Source organism: Vitis riparia, chromosome 11 (genome assembly GCF_004353265.1).
Source record: "Vitis riparia cultivar Riparia Gloire de Montpellier isolate 1030 chromosome 11, EGFV_Vit.rip_1.0, whole genome shotgun sequence".
Taxonomy (NCBI): Eukaryota; Viridiplantae; Streptophyta; class Magnoliopsida; order Vitales; family Vitaceae; genus Vitis; species Vitis riparia.
The window spans coordinates 11584994-11607199 of record NC_048441.1 but is presented as its reverse complement, the minus strand read 5'-3'; the positions used below and the strand labels follow the sequence as shown (position 1 = coordinate 11607199).

Below are 22206 nucleotides of genomic sequence, written 5' to 3'. Positions count from 1 at the left end.
TTAAGATCTATTTTGGTTTAGGAGGATTCACTTCTTTGTGTTTCCTAATTTTTGACCTATCTTGGATTAATCTTGTTATATAGTTCTGGTTACATATGAAAGCTCAAGAACCAGCATCCTTGGTACAGGAATTAAAATTTTCCAAGTTAATATGTTGGGAATTTGCATTCTATTGGCATATTCTCATCAATTATTTCTTTAGAGTTATGATTACAGATTCAATTGACTTAGAGAAACCAAAGTTTTCAAAAAGTAAAGGTATTGTTATCATATGACATCTCAGAAAGGCTGGTAGCATGAGTTTTTGTTTTATGGTTCATCAATATTTAGTTAGAATAATTAGAATTAACATAAGAAAACTTCATCATATTCACATAGGGGATCAATGCTACACCTAAGTTTGGGTATCAAAGGTTGAACAATGTTGAGAAGTGACGAAAGTTCATTATAATCTAGTAGTACCCTGGAAAAAATAGTCTGCATGAGTAGCAAGGTGGATTCCCCTACTATGTGCATCTGCAGATTGAGAGTCAAACCTACTCCAACCTTCTGGAATTGACCTTTGAAGTCACAGTTTTGATTTTTGTAGAATGGGCTGTAGTCACTCATACCAGAGGATAATGAGTTTACTTGTCGGAGGATTGGATCCGAGACTTCAACCTCACTTACCTGAGTTTTGGATCACTGTGCCTCGTGTATTTTTTGTCATATTTATTCCTGAGTTATGTACATGTATACATACAACATGCATGTATTTACATATATAAGTGCATAATTTCTCTAGACTATATATGTGTGTGTGTAGCACAAGATCTCCATTCTCATGTTCTTTTTCAATGCTTTTGGTTACTTTTCTCTTCATTTCTGCAATTAAACATTTATGTGAAGTGGAGTATCTATGTTATGAAATTGCTCTCAACTTTGTGGTGAATCCATGCATATTTTATGATGTGCGTTGGTGAATCAAGTTACCTTTATGAAACTTTATCTCAATTGTTTGGTTGGCTGAATAATCCTTTCTATAGTTCTGTTTGGTGAAAAATAAAAAATGCCCTGGAAGTGCATTTAATGAAGCACAACAGCTCCACCCTTTTTTTTTTGGTTTAGAAATTGGGTCAGTTTAAAACAAATGGCAAACTATATCTTCATAAAGCTTCATAGTATATATTACATGATCTTGGTATTACCATTTGTAAGACTTGCCTTGACATTCATGGAAATGATTCATTTCTTTCTTTCAATTCCCATTTTCTCAAGTTTGTTTGGGAAATCTGCTGCTGCACCATCATCCTATTTGCCATCACAAATATGCTGTTGGCATTGTTGTCCTTCACATGGGAAGGATAAGATTTGATGCAGTGAAATTTTTGGTGCTTAAATAGTCATTAGACCATTTCACTACCGAGATAGGAGCTTGGGTTATCATAAACAAGAAACCATTTTAGAACTTCACTTTAAAAAAACTCTCATAGTTCGTAATCTTGTGCACCCTTGGTTGATAAACGTGCTAGATGCCACCCACTAGGGTAGCCTAGTTGGTCAGGGCGAACACTGGGAAGTGTGGTCTCAGTAAGTGTCATATGGTCTTGGGTTTGAATCTTGCCATTGATGATACCCTGAATTTACCTTGTACTGTTTGTTGCGGGGCAGTCAGTATCCCGAGGTTTGGGTCACCATGGAGAGTCCTAAGGGCTTGACCATGGAAGGTTCCTTAGTTATCAATAATAAAAAATAAAAATAAACGTGCTAGATGTTGAGATCAGTGTATACCCTTTTTTTGGTATGAATGTAATAAAATAAATACAATTAGTGTACAAATGAAGAAGATTGAGATATCCTTTTACAAGTTTAAGAAACCAGAACCTCTAACACATCCAAAGAAATACAAAAGTCAGTATGCAAGAGGAGTTATACTACAAAGCCCTTAGTCAATAGTTGCCCAATCCTACGAAGTCAAACCAATAGGAGCTTCAACAAACTCCCTTGGTCAAAGAGATACATAAAAAGGTTAAGAAACAAATACAATCCATCAACTCTTTCTTTGTGGGGAGCTTTGTCTCCCAACTAAGATTCTAACCTTTCTTTGAATTCATATCACCTTGAGGGGGGTAAAAAAAAAAAAAGAAAAAAAGAAAAGAAAACGATCACCTTGAGGTTGGCTACATTGCCCAAGGCCTTGGAACCTTACTTTTAGAACCCCTGCCAATCTTCTTATCGTAATCACATTGTTGCAATTTTGTTGAATTATTTAGTTTCGTGCTTAGTAATCCACTAATTCTTAAATTTGCCACTTTAAATATATATATATATATATATATATATATATATATATAATATATATATATATATAAAATTATAAACAATGATTTCATTGCATTACAATATTAAATCCAAAGATGGATGAGAATACTTCCAATTTGTACACAATCCTCTATACAAAGACTGATAGAGTGTATACTAAACTACTTTCATCTATACCTATAAAAAAAAGTATACTAGTTCAAAAATTCAAATCTAGCTATAATTCTCATAGGTATAAAATCTCCTACTAAAGAAGCCATTCATAAAGTGTATACTAAACTACTTAGTCAACCTCAAGGTTTTGCAAATTAAGTTCCAAACTAGTAGAATGAGGCTCGAAGGAATACCTTCAAAAGCTTCATTGGTAGAAGCCCATAGGGAAGAAGAGATGTAAAATACCTCCTAAACTACTTCTAGAGACATTCACTTATCCTAAAAAAATGCTTGTATTCCTTTTCCACAAAATAGTCCAAATCAAAGTGAGGCTAGCAATGTGCCAAAGCGTCTTGCCTCAAGGAACCCCCCAAAACCTCTAAAGGATATAACTCACATCTCCTCCAACCTTCTAAGTGGAACTCAATCAATCCCTACAAGTTGAAAAAATTTACACCATAATGTCATTGTTATCCAGCAATGTAAAAAAAAAAATGATTTGCGGTCTCCTCCCTCACTCCCTACACACTTAACACACCATTCCAGGTTAAGTACTTTGTATTGTCTTCTCCTTTGGGGCAAGTCATAAATATTGACCGCCTTATTTGTCACAAGGTATGCAAAATCCTGATCATATTTTGATCCTTGGTTCTAACACTTTTCTAATATAGTTTGATGTTCTATTTAGTTCTTTGTTTTTTGGGAGGATTCCTCATCCTTCTTTTGTACTTCTTGATACCTAAATTTAATACATTGTTGTTTCTAATAAAAAAAAATATAGATATGGTTTGGTGGATACTTTTTCCTTTTTGTTCATCACTTGATTTCTTAGAGATGTTGAACTCTATCATCCTTGATCTCTTCAAACAAGATCAATTTCTATATTTGAATATCACAAGGATTTTAAGACCCTGTTTGGTAACTGTTTTTTAAAACAATTTTCTGTTCTTCAAAACAAAATAATAAGAAAACATGTTTGGTAACCAAAAAATAGAAAACAATTTTCAGTTCTTAAAAATAGAAAACATGGTTTTAGAGAATATTTTCTAGTTGTTTTTACTTGTTTTCTGAGGATTGTTTTAAAAAATAATTATATAAATATGAAGAATGATTAAAAATAAAGCACTACATATAAACATTATTTTCAAAACATATTTAAAAACATAGAAAATAAGTTATAAATATGGAGAATGATTAAAAATAAAGCACTTCATATAAAATTATTTTTAAAACATATTTAAAAACATAGAAATTAGGTTAAAAACATTTCAATTCCCAAACAAACTTTTGTTCTACAAAGTATTATAGAACAATTTAAAAAAAAAAACTATTTTTCAGAACTGTTTTCAAAAACATTTCCCAAACAGAGCTTAACCCTCTTGATTTTTGTGTGGAAGCGGTCTTGTTCTTTTTGGTTGGACTTTATTTATGCGCTGTTTGCGTCTTTAGTTAAGAAAGAATAGTGATGTCTTTTTCAAGAAATGAGTGGATTCCCAGGAAGTTAGATGCAGCACCAATTGAGGATAAAATTGGAAGTTCATTTGTGATAGCCTATATATATGCGTGTGCCTACAAGGAGCAGTTGGATTCAAGTTGAAAGAGCTACAAGGATGATAGGTAGGCAAGAAAGAACATGGGCTGCAACAGAGGGAAGAGATATGATGGCCTCCAGTTTGGTGGAGGATGTGACTCTGTATGGAGCTGATAGCAAGAATGGATTTGTGTAGCCAACCCTAGTTAGATGGGATATGAAACTTTGTTGTTGTTGTTGTTTTATTTTTTATTTATTTTTAATTTTTAATTATTATTATTATATTATTATTATTTAATTAGAAATGGAAACATTTTCATTAAAAATGAGAGTTGTTCTTCTTGTTGTTATGGCATGATAGAAGCAAAAGAAATGAAACTGGATGATTTCTTTTTCTGGAGATTTTTGGTCTCAAAATGCTCTAGGCCTCCTTTTTTGTTTGTAATTTGTGGAGCTGGGCCAAATTGTATTTAGGTGTGGAGGCTTTCTCTCTTATAGGCTTCCTGGAGTGGGTAGCATCCATTTAAGGGGAGGTGAATCTTTTTGTCTTTGTTTTTTGAGGCCTTGGCCGCCTTGTATATCCCATGTATGCTTTGTGGCTTTTTGCCTCTTTATTAATGCATTTCTTCTTTACTTATCAAAAAAAAAAAACATTTAAATTCCTGATTTTAGATTGCAGTCATGATATGCTCATTGCCTGATTTTAGATTGCAGTCATGATATGCTCATTGATTTTTCTCTTCTGTTTTCAGGACTATATTTGATGTTGATATTGATAGTTTTGAGGAAAAACCATGGAGACATCCTGGTGTTGATATATCTGACTTTTTCAACTTTGGTTTCAATGAGGAGAGCTGGAAACAGTATTGCAAACAACTGGTATTAGCATTTATCATATTGCCTACGGAATAATTGAAAACTAAGAAGAGGGCCTAATTTTAAATTCTTCAGGAACAACTCCGTCTGGAGGCTACTATGCAAAGCAAGATTCGTGTTTATGAAAGTGGGCGAACAGAGCAGGTAAAAAATTGCTTTTGCGTGTGGAAGTAGTTCAATTTTTTTTTCCTGGAAACAACGGTTGGGAAATTGCAAAGAAAAAAGAAGAAAAAAGTAGTTTTTTTTTTTTTTTTTTTAATTTTTTATTTCGTACTGCTTTCATTTCAGGAGTATGATCCCGATCTGCCACCAGAACTTGCAGCAGCAGTAGGTATTCATGATGTTTCGGCTGAAAATGGAAATCTTGGAAGGGCTGATGTTGGACCTAGTGATTTAGCAAAAGCTTCTGCTCGTGTGCGGCCACCAATTGTATGTACTAGCTACAGAATCCAGATTTGCATTTTTATCAGAATCTTGATTGATTTTGCAAGGAAATATATGTATTTTTTTTCCCTTTCTTTTCCTTTAGCTCTCTTTATTTCACAGTGATTACTCATAGGCTTAGATGCTAAATGCTACTCTTTAGATTATTGAGTTTATTTGCTAGATCAATTTCCAGTATTAATGGTTAAGGATTTTCTACCAGCCGACTGGGAGAGCAATACAGGTGGAAGGAGGTTGTGGTGAACGTCTTCCTTCTGTTGATACTCGACCCCCCCGAGTTCGTGATTCTGATGCAATTATTGAGGTAATCAATCAAAACGGTTCTTTACTGTAGTGATTGTAATGATCTTTTTGCACATGTTTATATTGTATATCGGCATATGGAATGGAACATAAATTTATTGAAGATGTTTGGGCAAACAGATTACATTGCAGGGCTCTTTAGATGATGATTCCCCTACAGGGAATGGTGCCCCAGAGCCACCAGATAATGATCTTCCTAGAGAGGATCTCAGAGTAGGCAATGAAGTTGAAGATGATGCGGCACAGGAAGATACTGAATATTTTGACAGTTTTTCAACCACTTATAGTGGTAGGAACAGGGAGCTGGTTGGAAGAAGTGCACCTTTCATGAATTCCCTTCGTGATGACATGCCTGGAGGAGATGGAATTCTGCCCTTCCCTCCAGAGGCACCTGTTCAGTATCGTCCTGGTTCTAGGGGGCAGGACCCTGTACATCCTGGTGGGAACTTAGGCACTCCTCATGAGGACAGGTATGAAATACATTTGGACAGATGTTATATGTATCTCCAATTATTTATAAATCATAAATCAAGGTATTTATTGTGCTCTCTAACCTGTTGCTATCATGCTTGTGCAAGCTAGGGAATCAAAGCAGCAGTCCCTTGTATCTAATTTTTTTTTTTGTTCCTTACAAATTGGCTTGCCTTTCATGTGTGTTAAAAAAAAATCTGATATATGGAATATAAAATATCAAGTGATGTAAAAATAAATTTAAAATAGGTATGGGAAGAAATAGAGGAAATGGGTTCAAAGTTACAACAACCATAATACCAATTATTAGATTAGGATGAAGTTGGTCACTATATTCTTTCTCTTCCAAAAATCTAAACTTTTAGCATGGATTGCCCTTGTAAAAAAAAGGATACTTTGTTGTTTCAGTGGTTTTCTGCTACATTTTTTTGGTTGAGTTGAAAATGTTTATGTACCTACAAAAGTTTTGCAGATTAGTCAAACTAGGAGGTGTGGTGTGGTTGATATTTTGTGGATCAGTACTATAATGTCATCCTAAGATTGTACCTCCTAGTATGTATCTTGTTTTCGTCCACTGCTCCTCCAATGTTGCTGCCATTGGGTAAAGTGGAGTTCAAGTTATTGGAACTCTGAAGGAAATGATTAGTGGTTGGAGGTCCTGCCTGAAGCTTCTAAATGGAGCAAGCTGTTAAGATGTCAAGGCCAAATCAGCGTAATCTCTATTGTTGCCTAATTAACTAACAGTTTACCTTTTTGGGTCAATTGGTGGTTTCATCTAGTGTTGGAACTTTGACTTTTGGGCAGTCATGAGTTTGAACATAGCTGCTCCGTTTTTTCTTTGATTTATTGAACATGCTTGCAAGTATAAGAAGACTGCACTAGGGGTAGATGTTAGGGCTTTAGTCCTAGCCGGCTTGATGTACGTTGTTGGCCTGTTACCTAACAACTGAAGTGTTTGTATGTAATCTTGGTCTTGGTCTTAGTCATGTATAGATGTAGGACCTTTACCTTTAATCAACATTTTTGATTGGTTGGGTTCTAGATGAGGGTTGGTGAGTTTTTTGTGTCACCTCTTCTTTTTGTTTTTCCCTTTAGGCGCCTCTTGTATATCCTTGTATGCTTTGGGTTGCCCTTTAGGCACCCTTTTCTCTTAATATATTTTTTCTGTGTGATTATCTAGCAAAAAAAAAAAAAAAAAAATTATAGACCATTACCTTCCTTCCCATTGTCTGATTGTGTTGACATTGTTCTCCCCCACCTTCCCCAGGGAGCATTTGGCTTTTGATAGCCATTTTAACATCTTGCTGCTGTATACTTCTTTTGGTAGCTTTTCTCTGACTGTTACATGGAATAGAACCTGGGACTCTCTATCTCTACCCCATCTCTTGTTACTTACACTTGTCCGTAAGGGCAGCACCATGATCCAACATGCACCTTGTTGTGCCATGTAAATTTTAAAAAAATTAAGGGATCTGTTTAGAGAAGCAGTTTGGCAAGTCTGGTTGTAAAACCTAGCGTTACTCTATAAAATGTCGAAAAGTGGTCAAAGCAAGACATTCCAGCATTGAGGACCATAAGATTGTCCTGCACAAATACATAAAGAAACTAGGTGTGATTTATTCAAATAATAGAAAACACCACTACCAGTCTACCACCACCATCATCATCATTGCCTGTCTCACCTTTTCTTTAATGCCCTAACTCATCCTTGTCTTTTCAGTCTCTTCATTTGAACTGGCTTGTTCCACCTTGATTTTCTGATGGTCATAGCAACTACTCAGGCACTCACAATATTTTCTCTACTCTCCAGATTTGATGTGATTTCCTAAGTATTATTTATTATCATCATCATTGCTTGGTGGTCCTGAAATCAAATCATGCTTGTGATGCTTTATTACATTCTAATGTGGGAAAACCTTGGAAAAAAAAGGTAAAAAGCAATGGCATAAAATAATTAATATGCGGCTTCTATGGCATAAAATAATTAATATGCGGCTTCTATGGGTTGCAAATCATTGTGACACCCGCCTCCCTATTTTTTCTCATCTCTTGTGGTTCTTGTATCTTTCTGTTCAAATGCTGACATCTAATTTTTCTTCCCATTCTAAAACTTATTAAATAAGCACTTTGTTGCTATTACAGACCTATTCAGTGGATATATTATTTCTCTTGGATGTCTGCATCTTATATTTCCAGTTTTGTTTCATAAATTACATTTCCAATTGATGGTTGTCATGCTGGACACTTTGTTTACATGACACCCTCCTCTGTCCACATTGATTGGACACTTACAAACTATCCAAATTTTATTTACTTAGAAAATGTGTGGACAATACTGTATGCCTTTTCTGTTTTTCGTTCTTGATGTTTCTTTTCTCCATTACATTATAAAGTTATTACTTTGGTCAGTATTTAACTGTTTTGGGTTCTTCCACAATTATTCCACCTACATGAACAAACTCAGCACTGATAAGTATGCTAGTTCAACACAGTTGATTTGTGAATGCAAACATGCACATTTATATACAGACATATGAGCAAACATAGACACATGCAATGAGTATTTGTTTGTGAGAATGCGTATGAGGAAGGTTTTCTTCAAATTAGTTACACCTTTCCATATGTTCATTCTGCAATGGTGATGTTGCATAAGAAGGTGGTGATAATGATATTGAAATTTGGCTTTTGAACCATGTATCACCTTAGCAGTATATTTTTCAAAAGAATTAGTAAATGCTGACATTTGATTCTGCTATTGTTGTGTCTGATGCATCTCATGTAATACTTCCTTGAACCATACTTTGGGTTGGGGTTATGCATGGCCTCATCAGGTACGTCTGTGGTGTATTTCAGTGTATGGGGCCTGTTTTAGACTATTATCTATCTAACATTTTCCCTAATGATCCTCTATCGGTTGCCTTCTTTTTTACTTGGCATGAATTGTATGCTAATGAAGTTGTTTGGAGGGATTTCTCTTCCTTTGTTGTAATTTTTAGTCCACTTAAATAAAGCAGTGTCTTATCCAAAAAGGAAAAAAAAAAAGTTTACTAATGAGGCTAGAGTGGGGAATAGCTCAACATTGAAGTAAAAATTTTTTTTTCCGGAAAGGTAAAAATTCAATGTTATTAAAACTAAGAAAAATGTGGAATTACAATTTTAGTAGAGTTGAAGGAAGATTCTAGTTAACATTAGAGACTTAATGTTACAAATACATGGGAGGGGTATTTGTGATGTCATCATTGATGAGGAGTAGAACAAAGGAAATGTTGCACATAGAATTAAAATGGAGTGGATGAAGTGGAAAGGTGCTTCTAGAGTTTTTTGCAAGCTGAATGTACATTTAATATTGAGAGGAATAGTTTCTAAGGCATCTCTAACTAATCATCTTTTATGTTGCAATCTAGTTGGCTGTCGAGGAACATGTTTATAAATTGTGTTTTTATGAAATGATAGTGGGATGAATTGAGTGGCAGGACAAGGAGATATATAACTAGAAATGAATGCATCAGTGAGAGTTTAATGGTTGCACCATTTACAGGCATGATGGTTTTAAGTTGATGGAATGTTTTTGCCATGTTCTAAAAAGAGCACATGGTAAAAGGAGTAATATAGTATGTATATGAGTGGAGTGGAATGTACTGCAAGGACAAGGGAATAGCCAAAAAAATTGTGGTTCTAGGCAGAGGGAGGATACATGAAAGCATGTGATATCAATGGGAAAATTTTCTGAGTGGTATTCTGGAACAAGATTATGTAGCCAACACTAGAATTTTGGGGCAAGGCTTTGTCGAGTTATACAATAACAATAACCTGAGGTTTCCTAGATCAGATTACTGGTCTATTCTTGTATGCATTGATGTCATCCTTGATTTTTTTCTGGATGCCATCTGAAATTGGCAAGATATAGAGGCTTCTAGTCCTAGATGGTTTTGGATAATTGTTGACTACAAGCTTTAGTTAGTCCCTGATGGTTTCTAGGCACATTTTGTGCTGGTTTGGTGGTCTAAAATTTGTGTCCTTTGATCGTTTTATCATCCAATTCCATCTTGCAGATAAATTATATTTCATGTATGCTGAGATTTTTTTATTGGCAAGTTATCATCTTTGATTTGTTACACAGTTTCCTACCTCAGGGAAATTGCATCTGAACTCAACTAATAATTTGATCTTTTCTTGAACTTAGGCGTATTCGTGGAAGAGCACATGGTAAATCACCCCACATGACTCCTATTCAGAGTACACGTGATAATAGATTCCTTGATAGCCAGAAAGAAGAATCAGTTGAAAGCATGGATGTTAAGGGCATGACATCATCTCCTGTTAGAGTTGCTCCTCCTCGGGAGCCTAGTGTTGAAAAGAAAGATGCTGTGCATGATGAAATTGAGCTGGCTGATGGAATGGAAAGAGAGGAATTGACTTCAGATATAATTGTCACAACTGATACCTCTAAAGTTGGAAATTCAGTTCAATCCGGGAAGAAACAAAAACTAAGTTCTCGTGTTGAACAACCTCCACCCCAAGAGCTTGATGGTGGAATTGTGCTGGCTGATGGAACCTCTGGAATGGAAAGGGAGGAACTGACTTCAAATACAATGACCTCAACTGATGCCCTTAAAGATGAAAATTTGATTCCATTCGGGAAGAAACAAAAACTAAGTTCTCGAGTTGAACAACCTCCACCTCAAGAACTTGATGGTGATGAGGACTTAAAGGCTACAAGAAGTAGTGAAAATAGCAAAGCAAGATCAGAAAGCAGCAGAGATCTTCAGAAGTGGCATGATGGTGGTGAGGAGGAAGTTATTGAAGATGGATCTTCTGTACGCATGGGGAACAGCAAGAGGCACCTTGACGAAGATGAACAAAGCTTCCGGAGAAAAGATCGTGATGGAAGACAAGAGATGGAAAGAAGTCGCATGGTAGTAAAAGGGAGAGAGGATACTTATCCTCATAGAGACTGGGATTCTATCCCGAACCATCATTCACATGTGAAAACTGATAGCTTTGACAGGCGAAAGGAGAGGGACAGTTCTGATGGAGGATGGCAACGGAGAGATGATGATCCGCATGGTAGAAGAATTCGACCTGAAGATGCAAGGAAGCAGGAGCGTGGTGATGAAATGGGATCTAGGCACAGGAGTAAGGTTCGAGAGAGTGAGAGGAGCAACAAAGATGAGCTTCTTCATTCAAGAAAGCTGTTGGACAATGGCAGTTGGAGGGGCCATCAAGATAAAGACATGGGATCACGACACAGAGAAAGAGATGATAATTTGAAGAGTCGTTATGGAAACTTGGATGACCTCCATGGCAAAAGAAGAAAAGATGAGGAGTATCTAAGAAGGGACCATGCTGAAAAAGAAGAGACCTTGCATAGCCACAGAGAAAGTGCTAGTCGTCGGAAACGAGAAAGGGATGATGTTTTGGACCAGCGCAAGAGAGATGATCAACCAAGAATAAGAGATAACCTCGATGATCACCATTCTGTTAGGCACAAAGATGAGGGCTGGATGCAGAGGGAGAGGGGGGAGAGGCAGCGGGAAAGGGAAGAGTGGCATAGGCTCCGGCAACCCCATGAAGAAAATCTTTCAAAGCGGGAAAGAGAAGAAGGAAGAGGAGCAGTAAGGAGTGGGCGAGGTGCAGAAGACAAAGCATGGGTCAGCCATGCTAGGGGAAAGGACGAGTATAAAGGCTCTGATAAAGACTACCAATATAAAGACACAGGGAGGCACAGCGAACAGCCTAAGAGAAGGGATCGGGTAGAGGACGAAAGTTTTTCACATCACAGGGGACGTGAGGATGTCTATGCTCGTGGAAGTCAATTTAGTAATGAGGAGAGAAGATCAAGGCAGGAAAGGTCAAGTGCTCGTAATGATCATTCTGCCAATGCATCTGATCACCAGAGGGTGCACGACAAAAAACATAAAGAGAATACAAGGAAGAACAAAGAATCTGAGGGTGCTGATATCAGCACTTTGGGCCCTTCAAAGAGAAATCAGGAAGATCACAATAGCCAGAGAAATGAGACGGTATGTTCCATATCCGGACACGAGAGCATAAAATTCTGTGGAGATAATGAGAATGTCTCTTGAAATGTTAAAATATCAGGAAATGAGCCAGTAACTCCAAAAGAAAGAAGGAAAAAGTAAAAGAAGCTACTTAAGAGTTGGCACATTAGCAATACAAATCTGTTGCTTAATATGGTGCTTAGTCTTGAATAGGGAAAACCCACAAACTTGTTTTGATGGGCTAATAAAACTTTATTGAAAATCACTGAGCAACTCAAGTACATTGGATGCATATGCATACAAAGATTGTCTAGGCAACCAAAAGCAAAAACAAAAAACAAAAAGCTATACAACCACCTAAGACCCAACGAAACTCTAATCATATCCCTTAACCAGCAAGAGAGGAAGCGTGGGAGGATTTCTTTCATTTTCAACACCTAAAACTTCAATCATTTTCCCAAAAAAGAAAAAGAAAAAAAAAGAAAAAAAAAATCATAACTATTTTCTTGAGGTAGGTGTTTAGAGGCTGATTAGTCTTTTGGGTTCAAAAGATGGTTTAATGCATATATTATATCATATAGCATTTTCTCTATTTTTCCATATCATGTATTGTATAGTATTGTATCATATATATATATAAACAGAATGCAAATTATATAGAATTACTATGCATATAGAATACACACAAACAAGAAGTATGTAAAATAACGTATAGCCAATTTCATGAGAGCTACTAGGATTTAAAGAGTTAAACTATGTTATACCATATGATAAACAGTTTCAAAAACAGAATATGGGTTTGAGGCACAGGTTCATCATAAAGTTTACAAACATAAAGTTTATGAATTTTTACTTTAAAATAATTCTAACTAAGCATGTATACTTATGTGTTGTTGATATGTATGTATTTAAGTGTCGCCTCCAAGGCTTTAGCTTTTCATGTTTGTTGCCATTCCTTCTCCCACCAAAAACAAAAACTCTGAAAGGAAAATAATAATAATAATAATAATAAATATTAATTTAAAGTTCTTATTTACCATCCTTTACAATGCCAACATTCAAAACATTCAAATGAAGTTACCTAATATTTATTGAAAAACTAAACATGAAAAATATTCCATGTTGCATTATTTTACTGAAAAATTACTTTACTTTCAATATTTTTCGTGTCTTTGACAACAATTATATAAGCTTTTTCATGCATTATTATTTTACCTCTTTCCTTTTTCTGTTCAAGTACATTTTAAACAACTAATGTAATCATTCTTTTAAGAAATAAAATTTTTGAATTTAATTTTTCTTAAAACTATAAAAAATAGTTAAAGCCATACGTATCATTGTATCATGTACCTATTGTGTATTGTATATCTTAACATACACTTAAGATGACATATGGACCAATGTTGTATCATATCTTGTATCGTAAGTTCTTGACACTCTCACTTTAAGATACTCTTATAATAACATGCGGACCCATGTCGTATCATATCTTGTATCATAATTTTTTAGCAACCATGCTTCAAACCTTTTATCCCTTGACCAGAGAGTCTTGGTTAAAAAGGGCCACTTTCGGGAAGTTTAGGTATCATCTGTTTATTGGATCATTGTTTCTGACCAAAACGAGATGAAATCATTCCAGTTCTCTGAATTTGAAACCTTGGTGGCCAACAAACATTCCTTCTGGAATTATTTATGAAAAGGTTAGTCTAGATCAGTCACTGGCTCATTTCCTATTTACATGTCAAGGGGCTGGGATTTGAACTTTGTGTTCTTTGTTTTCAGAATGTTCATTGCATCTATAGTATTAGCATGTCGCATATTCAGGAAAATAACTTTAAAATTTTATAATACGGCTTACCCCTCCATTGAGCAGGTTCTGTAATGCAAATTATAAAAATGTAAAACAATTAATTTGAATTTTGAAATAGAAAATCCTATGTGTCATCATTGGTTTGCTTGCACTATTCCTTCTCAAGTTCTGGTGTGCCTAGGAACCTAGGTGTTGAGGTTGTTTCCCCAGAGATAGTTAAGGTTGAAAACCAACCTAAGTGTTGAGGAGACTGCTAAAACCCAGCCCAATACAACCTTGAGTAGAGATGTTCAACTCAACCTCGTGCTAGGTCAGGCTAGATAAGACTGATTGGGCTACTCAAGTGATAATTGATTTTTTTAGCGCATATCTCATGTTAAAACCGAAGTCCAAACATGCAGTCCCTCATACCACTGAATGGTGCATGCTGTCAATGAAATCCGAGGAAGAAAATTTTCTGTCCGTCAAAAATCCTGTCTATACATACAAAGATCACAGGACAATTTCATGTAGCTTTCCTTTTGAATTTTCTCATTAAACCTATTAAGCTCCTTCCAAATGCACAAAGCTTAGCAAAATGTGCTTGTCCTCTGTGTCTTCCTCTTTTCAATCTTAATGGACTTTTTGTGCCAGCTAGAGAACGTCTCACTCACCCTCTCAGCACCAAAAATATCGAGCCACTGAGCAGGGGAGCAAGAGGCAGTCGACAGTCTGATTGTCCTTCCTGAACATAAAACACCAATTAGAATAGTTTATCGAATTACCGCCAGAAAAATAAGTGACTTTGGAGAGAAACTTTGGTGTTTTGAACAACCTACACTCGAGGCCTAACATCCTCTCCCCAGAGCACAGCCCTGAATTCATTATCTTTTGCGATCTTCTATGGCGAAAGGTCCACCTTATCCTGCTTACTTAAACAAACCAGTATACATCTGCCACCTAAAGGGCATCATCCATCTCCAACTCCCAATCATAGAACTTGGAGATAATCCTTGGAAGCCAAATTGAACACAACAATGGGCAACTGTAGTGCCTCTATTGTCTGCAATTCTGACTATTTCTGACAATTTGATTTTCAAAGGCACCTCACCACACTGCTTGTCATGCCAAAACTTCACTTTTTGCTCATCCAAAACCCTTTCTTCTTTGGGAGGGTTGAAATAATTTGCATCAAAATAATGGAACTTGCAATGAAAATAATTATTAGTTTATTCTCAAACCACATGAAGTCATCGGAACTAGGTTTCTTATGCTGGTTGTAATGATTAAAAATGTCCAATTGTATTGGAAACCAGTTATTATTATTTTTTTCTTCACATCTAAGATCTAACATATCTATATTCTAAATTTGCAATTGTTTAGACACGATGTGGTCCGAGTCCGGTTCAACTTGCTCAAGTTGTAAACCTATGTTAGTATATGTTTTGGTGTCATGCATATGCCTCTGCGTACTCTTCTAAGTGTTAGCAGACTAATACAAAGCATTTGTTTCTCTGTCAAACTCTCATTGGACATGGAAACTTTGCCCAACCAACCTTTGGCTGTCTCCTTGCCACTTGCTGTCCATGTTTGCTGATAGTTTTGTATCTTCAACCATCACAAGCTGAGTAGTTAAAGGTTAACCAACTAATCCACTTTCAGAGGACTTCAGCAAAGTGACTTGATAAGGCTTGTAACTGAATCTTTGGGTCTAACACTGTTCAAGTTGATGTAAGAACGGCATAGAAAATTGTAGCATGGAACATTATGTCCTTCTCAATTTATTGTTTCAAATACACAAACACTGGATTTTCCTGGACATTTTGGAATTTAGTTTTTCTTTCATTACAGAAAGGACCTAATAATGGAGTGCCCTGCCCTTGCTACACTCACGTCATTTTCTCTAGGAATTTTCATTCTGTTGTTAGGTTATTAGGATAAGGTCTTGAGGTTATGAGTTACACTCACAATTTATTAGAAAAATCAAATAAATAATTTACTACATGAACTTTACACTAGGCTTGGGAAGGGAACACAACATACAGAGATGGACGACAGGCAAAAGGTTTTCTAATGAATTTCTGAGTCATGTAGAAAATAAGCGAATCTTTCTTGTATTTATTTTTACTGGGTTGTATTTAATGTTTTGGCCCTAGCATCAGTAGTGTTTCATGCTGACTTGAATTGATCATCTATCAACTGAGATCTTTGACAAGGCTTTCTGAGTGAAATTTAGTATGCTTTGCTTGTTTTTATTTGTTTTCTTCTTTTTTTTTTTCCAGATAAAGGTATGACTTGCTTGTTTTAGTGAAATTTTCTTTTCATCTTTGGCTAGATATTGGTTTTTTTGGGCTTTATATTACCATGCCAGATCTTTCTTTGCATGAATGCTTTGTTCTTTATCTTTCTTATTCTGTTTGTAATTTGTTGGTGAGAACTTTTTATTAGTAGTTTTGTCATTGTAACTGTAGCAAGTTGCTTGGAAATGTATAATGGGAAATTTTTTTAGCCATAGTTCCATACATTCTATGACATTTTACGTTTGACATGGAAAATCATTCAACTGCATAGGGGGCTCCTAGTATAGCCCCTATGAGACCATTCCTAGGCTTGGCTAGGCATTTTGGAAAATACAATAGTGAGGTAATTAGTTCTCATTGTCTAACCTTGATTTCAGATATGTTAGCGATGCAGTTCTTTCTTATTGAAGATGTTGGATCCAACCTTAGATTTCACATTACACTTCTAAACTGATCTCTCTACTGAATTCTTGAGCTTTGTACTTAATCTTCCTTGTTGTAATGACTTGCTTTTGAGCTGAGCTTGCTTTCAGTGCAAACTTAATTTATTTCTTCTGAGTTGCTATTGATTTGCAAGGATGACATTTCATACTACTTATTTAGGCAAATATGTTGCACATTCTACATGATTACGAGCTATTTATAGGGTTTCAGCTTTAAAGCTGATATGCCATTACTTAAATGGGTAAATATCAACAGCTTATGGACTGGTGTTTGGATATTCGGGAATAATCATGGTTGTCTCTGAATTTATTCCTCAATAATGCTTTGGTTTGAGACACTCCTTGCTGTCATTAATGCTGTTATATGCTGTTTTATGGTGTTTTTCCATGTTGATGGTCACTCCTTGCTGGGAAGTCTACCCCTCTATGACTGATATATGCAGGAGGTTCCCATGCAGAGTTTTCATTTTCATATTTATTGTTTCATTTTTATTTTTAGGTCATCTCGAAGGGCACAAGTGAGCAAGGAAATGGTGAGCATGAGATCCTGGTGCACCGTCAGTCCAGAAAGCATAGGGAAGATGCATCTTCAGATGATGAGCAGCAAGATTCAAAGAGAGGGCGGTCCAAATTGGAGCGCTGGACAAGCCACAAGGAGAGGGATTACAACCTCAATATCAAGCCATCTTCGTCCATAAAGGTTAAGGAGATCGAGAGGAATAATAGTGGTGGATCTCCATTAACTGGCAAGTTTCCAGACGAATCTGCCAAGACAGTTGAGGCTGTTGATAGCCAACACCATGTTGAGGAAAAGGATGCTGGTGACCTTGAGATTAAGGATGCTGATATGAAACCGATGGAAGATCGTCACCTGGACACAGTTGCAAAGTTAAAGAAACGAAGCGAGCGGTTCAAGCTTCCGATGCCAAGTGAGAAGGAAGCTGTGGCTGTTAAAAAAGTGGGAAGTGAAGCACTGCCTCCACCCCAACTGAGACTCCTGCGGATTCAGAGATAAAGCAAGAGCGCCCAGCCAGGAAAAGGAGGTGGGTTGGTAACTAAATGTGAAGTGAAGGGGCCAGTTTTAATTGGTCATTTGTCACTACTGCAGTTCTGGGGAACTCCTGCTCAGCCCGATTCTTTGTTCTAGACTCTGAAGGTCTGGTCCCATTGTGGTGCATCATGTTTAAGGTTGCCTTGTGTAGGGCCCCAGAGATTGATTGCCATATGACCTCCATTATATAATCTTGTAACCTTTCTGCTGCTGCTCTATACTTGGTTCTTCTTTATGTTATGTATATACTAGTGAATGTAACATTGAATTGGCCATCTGTGTGGCACACAATTGGTTGTCTGTCGGAGTAGCAAAGCATCAATCCATATTTTGTTACACAGATTATTGGGGGTGCTAAGAAGGTCCTACACAGCATGGCCAGTTGTGCCAACAGGATCTCTGCCCTAACCGAGGGTGAGGCATTAAGTCTGACGCTGGCTGCTTCTTCGGGCTGCGACTGCTTAGAGGTTCAAACAAATGTTAGAGCCCAGGAACCCGAAGGCCAAACTCGAAAGGAGGATGCCCTGATGCCCTGATGCCCTGATCTGCCTTTGCAGGGGATTTGAATGAACATTATAATTTCATTTTTGTTATATGTAGTATGTATTTTTATTAGTCTTTATCCCAGTTTCCCTCCCTTGTATGGAAGAGAAGGGGATCTGAAAGTCCCTAGTGTCAGAACTTGGGAATTCCTCTATCCGTTTTAAGGAATATAATGGAATGAGATTTCAAAAGAAATTAAAGAAAGAAAATTGTATAATTATGGGTCTGAGACTCGATTCATATGTTGCCAGTGAGTCCATGGGAATCCCAATCTGGTGTTTAAACTAGAACTTTCATAGTTTTCCATTATTCTAGAACACTATGAAGATTACCTATTTTCAAGCGATATACGAGACATGTAGAATAGTTGCCTAGAATCTTCCACACAGCTCCAAAAACTCTCATCTATCTTTATCCTTAGAGATCAGTATATCTCTTTAATAACTTCCCAACTCTATGCAAACTTACGTTAAGGATAATTTGAGTAGGGTGTGTGACAGTCAACTTTCATAAGGAATGGTTGACTGAGACTGATATGGGATCTTAGTACATGTTTAGAAGAATGTTAAGTATTCTAAACATTTTTTTCAAACATTTTTTTTAGGTTTGATTGGTAGTGAAATGTTGTTGATGATTTAGAATCAAATCCATGTTTATTAGCACTTGGATTGTTTCAAGAGAGTCAGATGTTCAAGTAGAGTGGTTCAGTGATTTGTGTCTAAAGCATGCCTCTAACTTTACTCAATGTTAAGATGGGTTTATCAGGATGTTTTGAAAATTGTTTCTCTATCTAGGTATAAAAATTAAATCTTAATTCCTTATATTTAAGTAATATGCTCCTAAACCCTTAATAAATTTTGGACCTTTGGTTTCTAATTTATCATAGGTGTGGAAGATAATTTTTTACATTGACCATAATCCTAGGGAAAGATAGCAATTATGATACGATCACAATGAAGATAATGTCTAAGGTATAGTCGCAATGACCGGGGTCTTAGAATTTATGCAAGTGGTAGTGTTGACTATTATGATTGGTGCAATGTGGACTACATATCATTGATAGAGGTTGATGAAATCAAAGAAAGTTTAAGGTAGTGTACTTAAATTCATGATATGAACAATGATGTTGAATCTATGAATAAGGTAGTTTAAATATATTTTACATATCCCAAACCTTGGATAAAGTTTATTGAAAGTCAACAATCTATCATGGTTGGTGTAAATGAAGTGGTTGAATAAGATGTTAGAGTAGATAAACATGTTTTGAAGAAGGTGAGAAGATGAGGAAGACAATGAAGATATGAATTTTTTTCTTCCATGATGACTATGAGCAATCGAATTATAGTAATGATTTATTTGAAGTAGATGTAGACTATTATGTTGAATTTTAGTATTGTTGCACTTATGCTATTTAGCCCTATCAACTCGTCTTTAATTGACTTTCACTTATCTTTTATTGGCCTATTTGTACTAAACTATATGATGTGATGGAGTTCTCCCTTTTAAGAGATAAAACAATTATTACTCGACAATTACATCTTAACTTAGGAAAAGATGTTTGACTGAACCCGTATCTCTTAATTTATTTGATTAGATGCTTGCTTTTTATCGAAGTAGTGAACATCATAATTCCAATGATGAAAATATTGAAGAATTATTCTTTGTAAGGACTCAAAAAAAAATGAAAAAATTGTAAAGAAAAGTTGTCAAATTTTGACTTAAGTGAGGAGGTGGATGCAATTGAGCTGCAGGGCAAAATTAAGATTCTATTTTGGAAATATTTTTTTTTTAATTTTTAAAAAACAATTTTTAAAAGCTTTTATTTGAGAAGTATTTTTTAAAATAGTTTTAAAAAATAGTTTTTGAAAACATTTTTTTTTTTAATTCAATGCTTGTAGAACGAAAATATGTTTAATAACCTAAAATGTTCTTATATTATTTTTTATATTTTTAAATACATTTTGAAAATAATTTTTCCATGTATTACTTTATTTTTACTCATTCTTCATATTTATATAATTATTTTTTAAAACAACCATAAGAAAATAAATGAAAACAATTTAAAAATATTATTTAAAAACATTTTTTTAACAATTTGTTAAATATATTTTTCTATTTTTTGTTTTACAGAATAAAAATTTATTGTAAAAAATAATTATGCAGTATATTGTATTTAACCTTAAATTTATGTCACCTATAATATATATGACATATTAATAATAATATACTATTATTGTTAATTTAAAATAATAAATTGATATACTAGAAATGTTTAAACATAATAATTGAAGACCTAGATAGATAAAATCTAAATTAAGAATTTTAAATATTCTAATAACTTATCAAGGTTTTTTCTTTTTATATTTATAAGTAAAAAAATTAAAAAAAACTTCAAATTATTTAAAAAGAAACATAAAGAAAAATAAAAAAAATTAAAATCTATATAAAAATAATTTTTGATTTAAATCTATTTTTTATTTACCAATTTCTTTTCCTTTCACTTTCCTTCTTTCCCTCAAGCTATTCGGAACCAAACATAGCATCAAGGAAGAATGCAGCTCGCGACCTGAGTCTCCGCTACGCCAATTCTCCATTTTCGCCGGAACCTGCCGGAACCTCCAACCCACATGGTAGCGTCTCCTCCTTGCGCATTATTATTATTATTTGGGTTTTCTCGTGCTTTCCTTTTCCCTTTCTGTCGTGCATCTCTGTTTCGACCGGTTATGAACTATCCAGAAGCCGGAAACGAAGACATAGATACCAAATCTAGGGCATCCAAACCGGGTTTCCATGGGAATTGAACCTAATTATTGATTGGGGATAAGGAATGTTTGTTTAGTTGAAAGTGTGGTTCTGAATCATGGATAGCTGTTTTGGAGAATGAGAATAGGGCTGTTTTTTAGAAATGCATTGAATATCTTGCAAACTTGGATGAATTCTGCATTCCAATTGATCTTATGGTAGGTTTGGAAAGTATTCGCTTCTCAGACAAAATAAACCGTAGTTTCTATGGAAGTATTTTCTAGGAGAGTTTCTCGGCCAGAACTGATATGGTTTATGCATTGAAACTCGGAAGTGGGTCTGAGAAGGAGTGTGAAAATTGAGGATTTTGGTATTGATTGTCATTTGTTGATTTGGGCATTTTGACAAATGGGAGTTGTTCTTTGTAAACTGTTGACTGCTTTTGCTTGATGCAGGTATGATTGGGGATTCCTTCTAACCCCAGCTTCTTCTTGACTGGAATTTTCTTCTGCATCCCATTTCCATTGATTAAAATATTGATTTTGGATCATATATGCTTTAGTAACAAATCGTTATTTTGATTTACTGTCGAAACTTTATTTTCAACTTTTTGCAGGAATTTGCTGGTGGTGATTCCTACTTGATCCTGCAGATTGTTCATCGATTGGGATGGATTTGGTTGTTCAGAACTATAGTATGATGCCCAGATTCTAAACAATTAAAAACTCCTTTATAAAAAACCTCAAAACTCTGACCATAATTTTGTACTCCCAAAACCCTGATGTCTCTCCGAAAACCCCCACTTCCTAGGATTGACGTTGGTCTGCCTTTAGCCTAGATCAACTTTAACTTAAATGGAGTCTGTATCGTTCTGATTAAAGAATCAAGATCAGGGGTTTTTCATCAGTACAAGCTTCAGCTCAACTGGCTTTCCTTCAATGAAGCGATGAAGGAGAAACTCAGTCTTTGAGAATGTGGTGTGGTTTTAACAACTAGAAGGAAAAGAAGGAAAGCCTGCCTGCAGTGGAGCTAATTGGGTTGGGACGATTGGCGAAAGAGAAGGCACGAAGGCTGTCAATGGGTCAGCGAAAAAGGGTTCAGCTTGCTAGGTTGCTGGCACTGAATAGGCCAATTTGGTTGCTGGATGAGCCATCAGTGGCATTGGATGATGAAGGGGTGAAGAGTTGCGGGAGTATAATTGCAGAGCATAGAAAGAAAGTGGGGGTTGTGATCGTGGCAACTCATTTGCCAATCTAG

The 22206-nt window shown here is 35.6% G+C and overlaps 2 protein-coding genes across 2 annotated transcripts in view; both read left to right on the top strand.

Annotated features, from left to right (window-relative positions):
• Nucleotides 1-18402, top strand: part of LOC117925266 (FIP1[V]-like protein) — a 24616-nt gene extending 6214 nt beyond the window's left edge. The window contains exons 3-9 of the mRNA XM_034844230.1: nucleotides 4738-4864; nucleotides 4937-5005; nucleotides 5150-5290; nucleotides 5508-5609; nucleotides 5729-6078; nucleotides 10263-12102; nucleotides 17113-18402. Of these exons, the coding sequence (XP_034700121.1) occupies nucleotides 4738-4864; nucleotides 4937-5005; nucleotides 5150-5290; nucleotides 5508-5609; nucleotides 5729-6078; nucleotides 10263-12102; nucleotides 17113-17628 (3145 nt within the window). The 3' untranslated portion in view covers nucleotides 17629-18402. The remainder of the gene's footprint in view (nucleotides 1-4737; nucleotides 4865-4936; nucleotides 5006-5149; nucleotides 5291-5507; nucleotides 5610-5728; nucleotides 6079-10262; nucleotides 12103-17112) is intronic.
• Nucleotides 18039-22206, top strand: LOC117924762 (ABC transporter I family member 1-like). Its single transcript, XM_034843479.1, has 3 exons — nucleotides 18039-18131; nucleotides 21566-21643; nucleotides 21946-22206. Exons 1-3 carry the CDS (start codon nucleotides 18039-18041, stop codon nucleotides 22204-22206), a joined length of 432 nt encoding a protein of 143 aa, XP_034699370.1.

Coding starts and splice junctions, on each gene's coding strand:
- LOC117924762 (XM_034843479.1), top strand. CDS start 18,039: ATGGCCAGTTGTGCCAACAGGATCTCTGCCCTAACCGAGGGTGAGGCA. Junction 18,132..21,565: donor CGGGCTGCGACTGCTTAGAG/GTTCAAACAAAT, acceptor AACTTTTTGCAG/GAATTTGCTGGTGGTGATTC. Junction 21,644..21,945: donor TTTGGTTGTTCAGAACTATA/GTATGATGCCCA, acceptor TTTAACAACTAG/AAGGAAAAGAAGGAAAGCCT.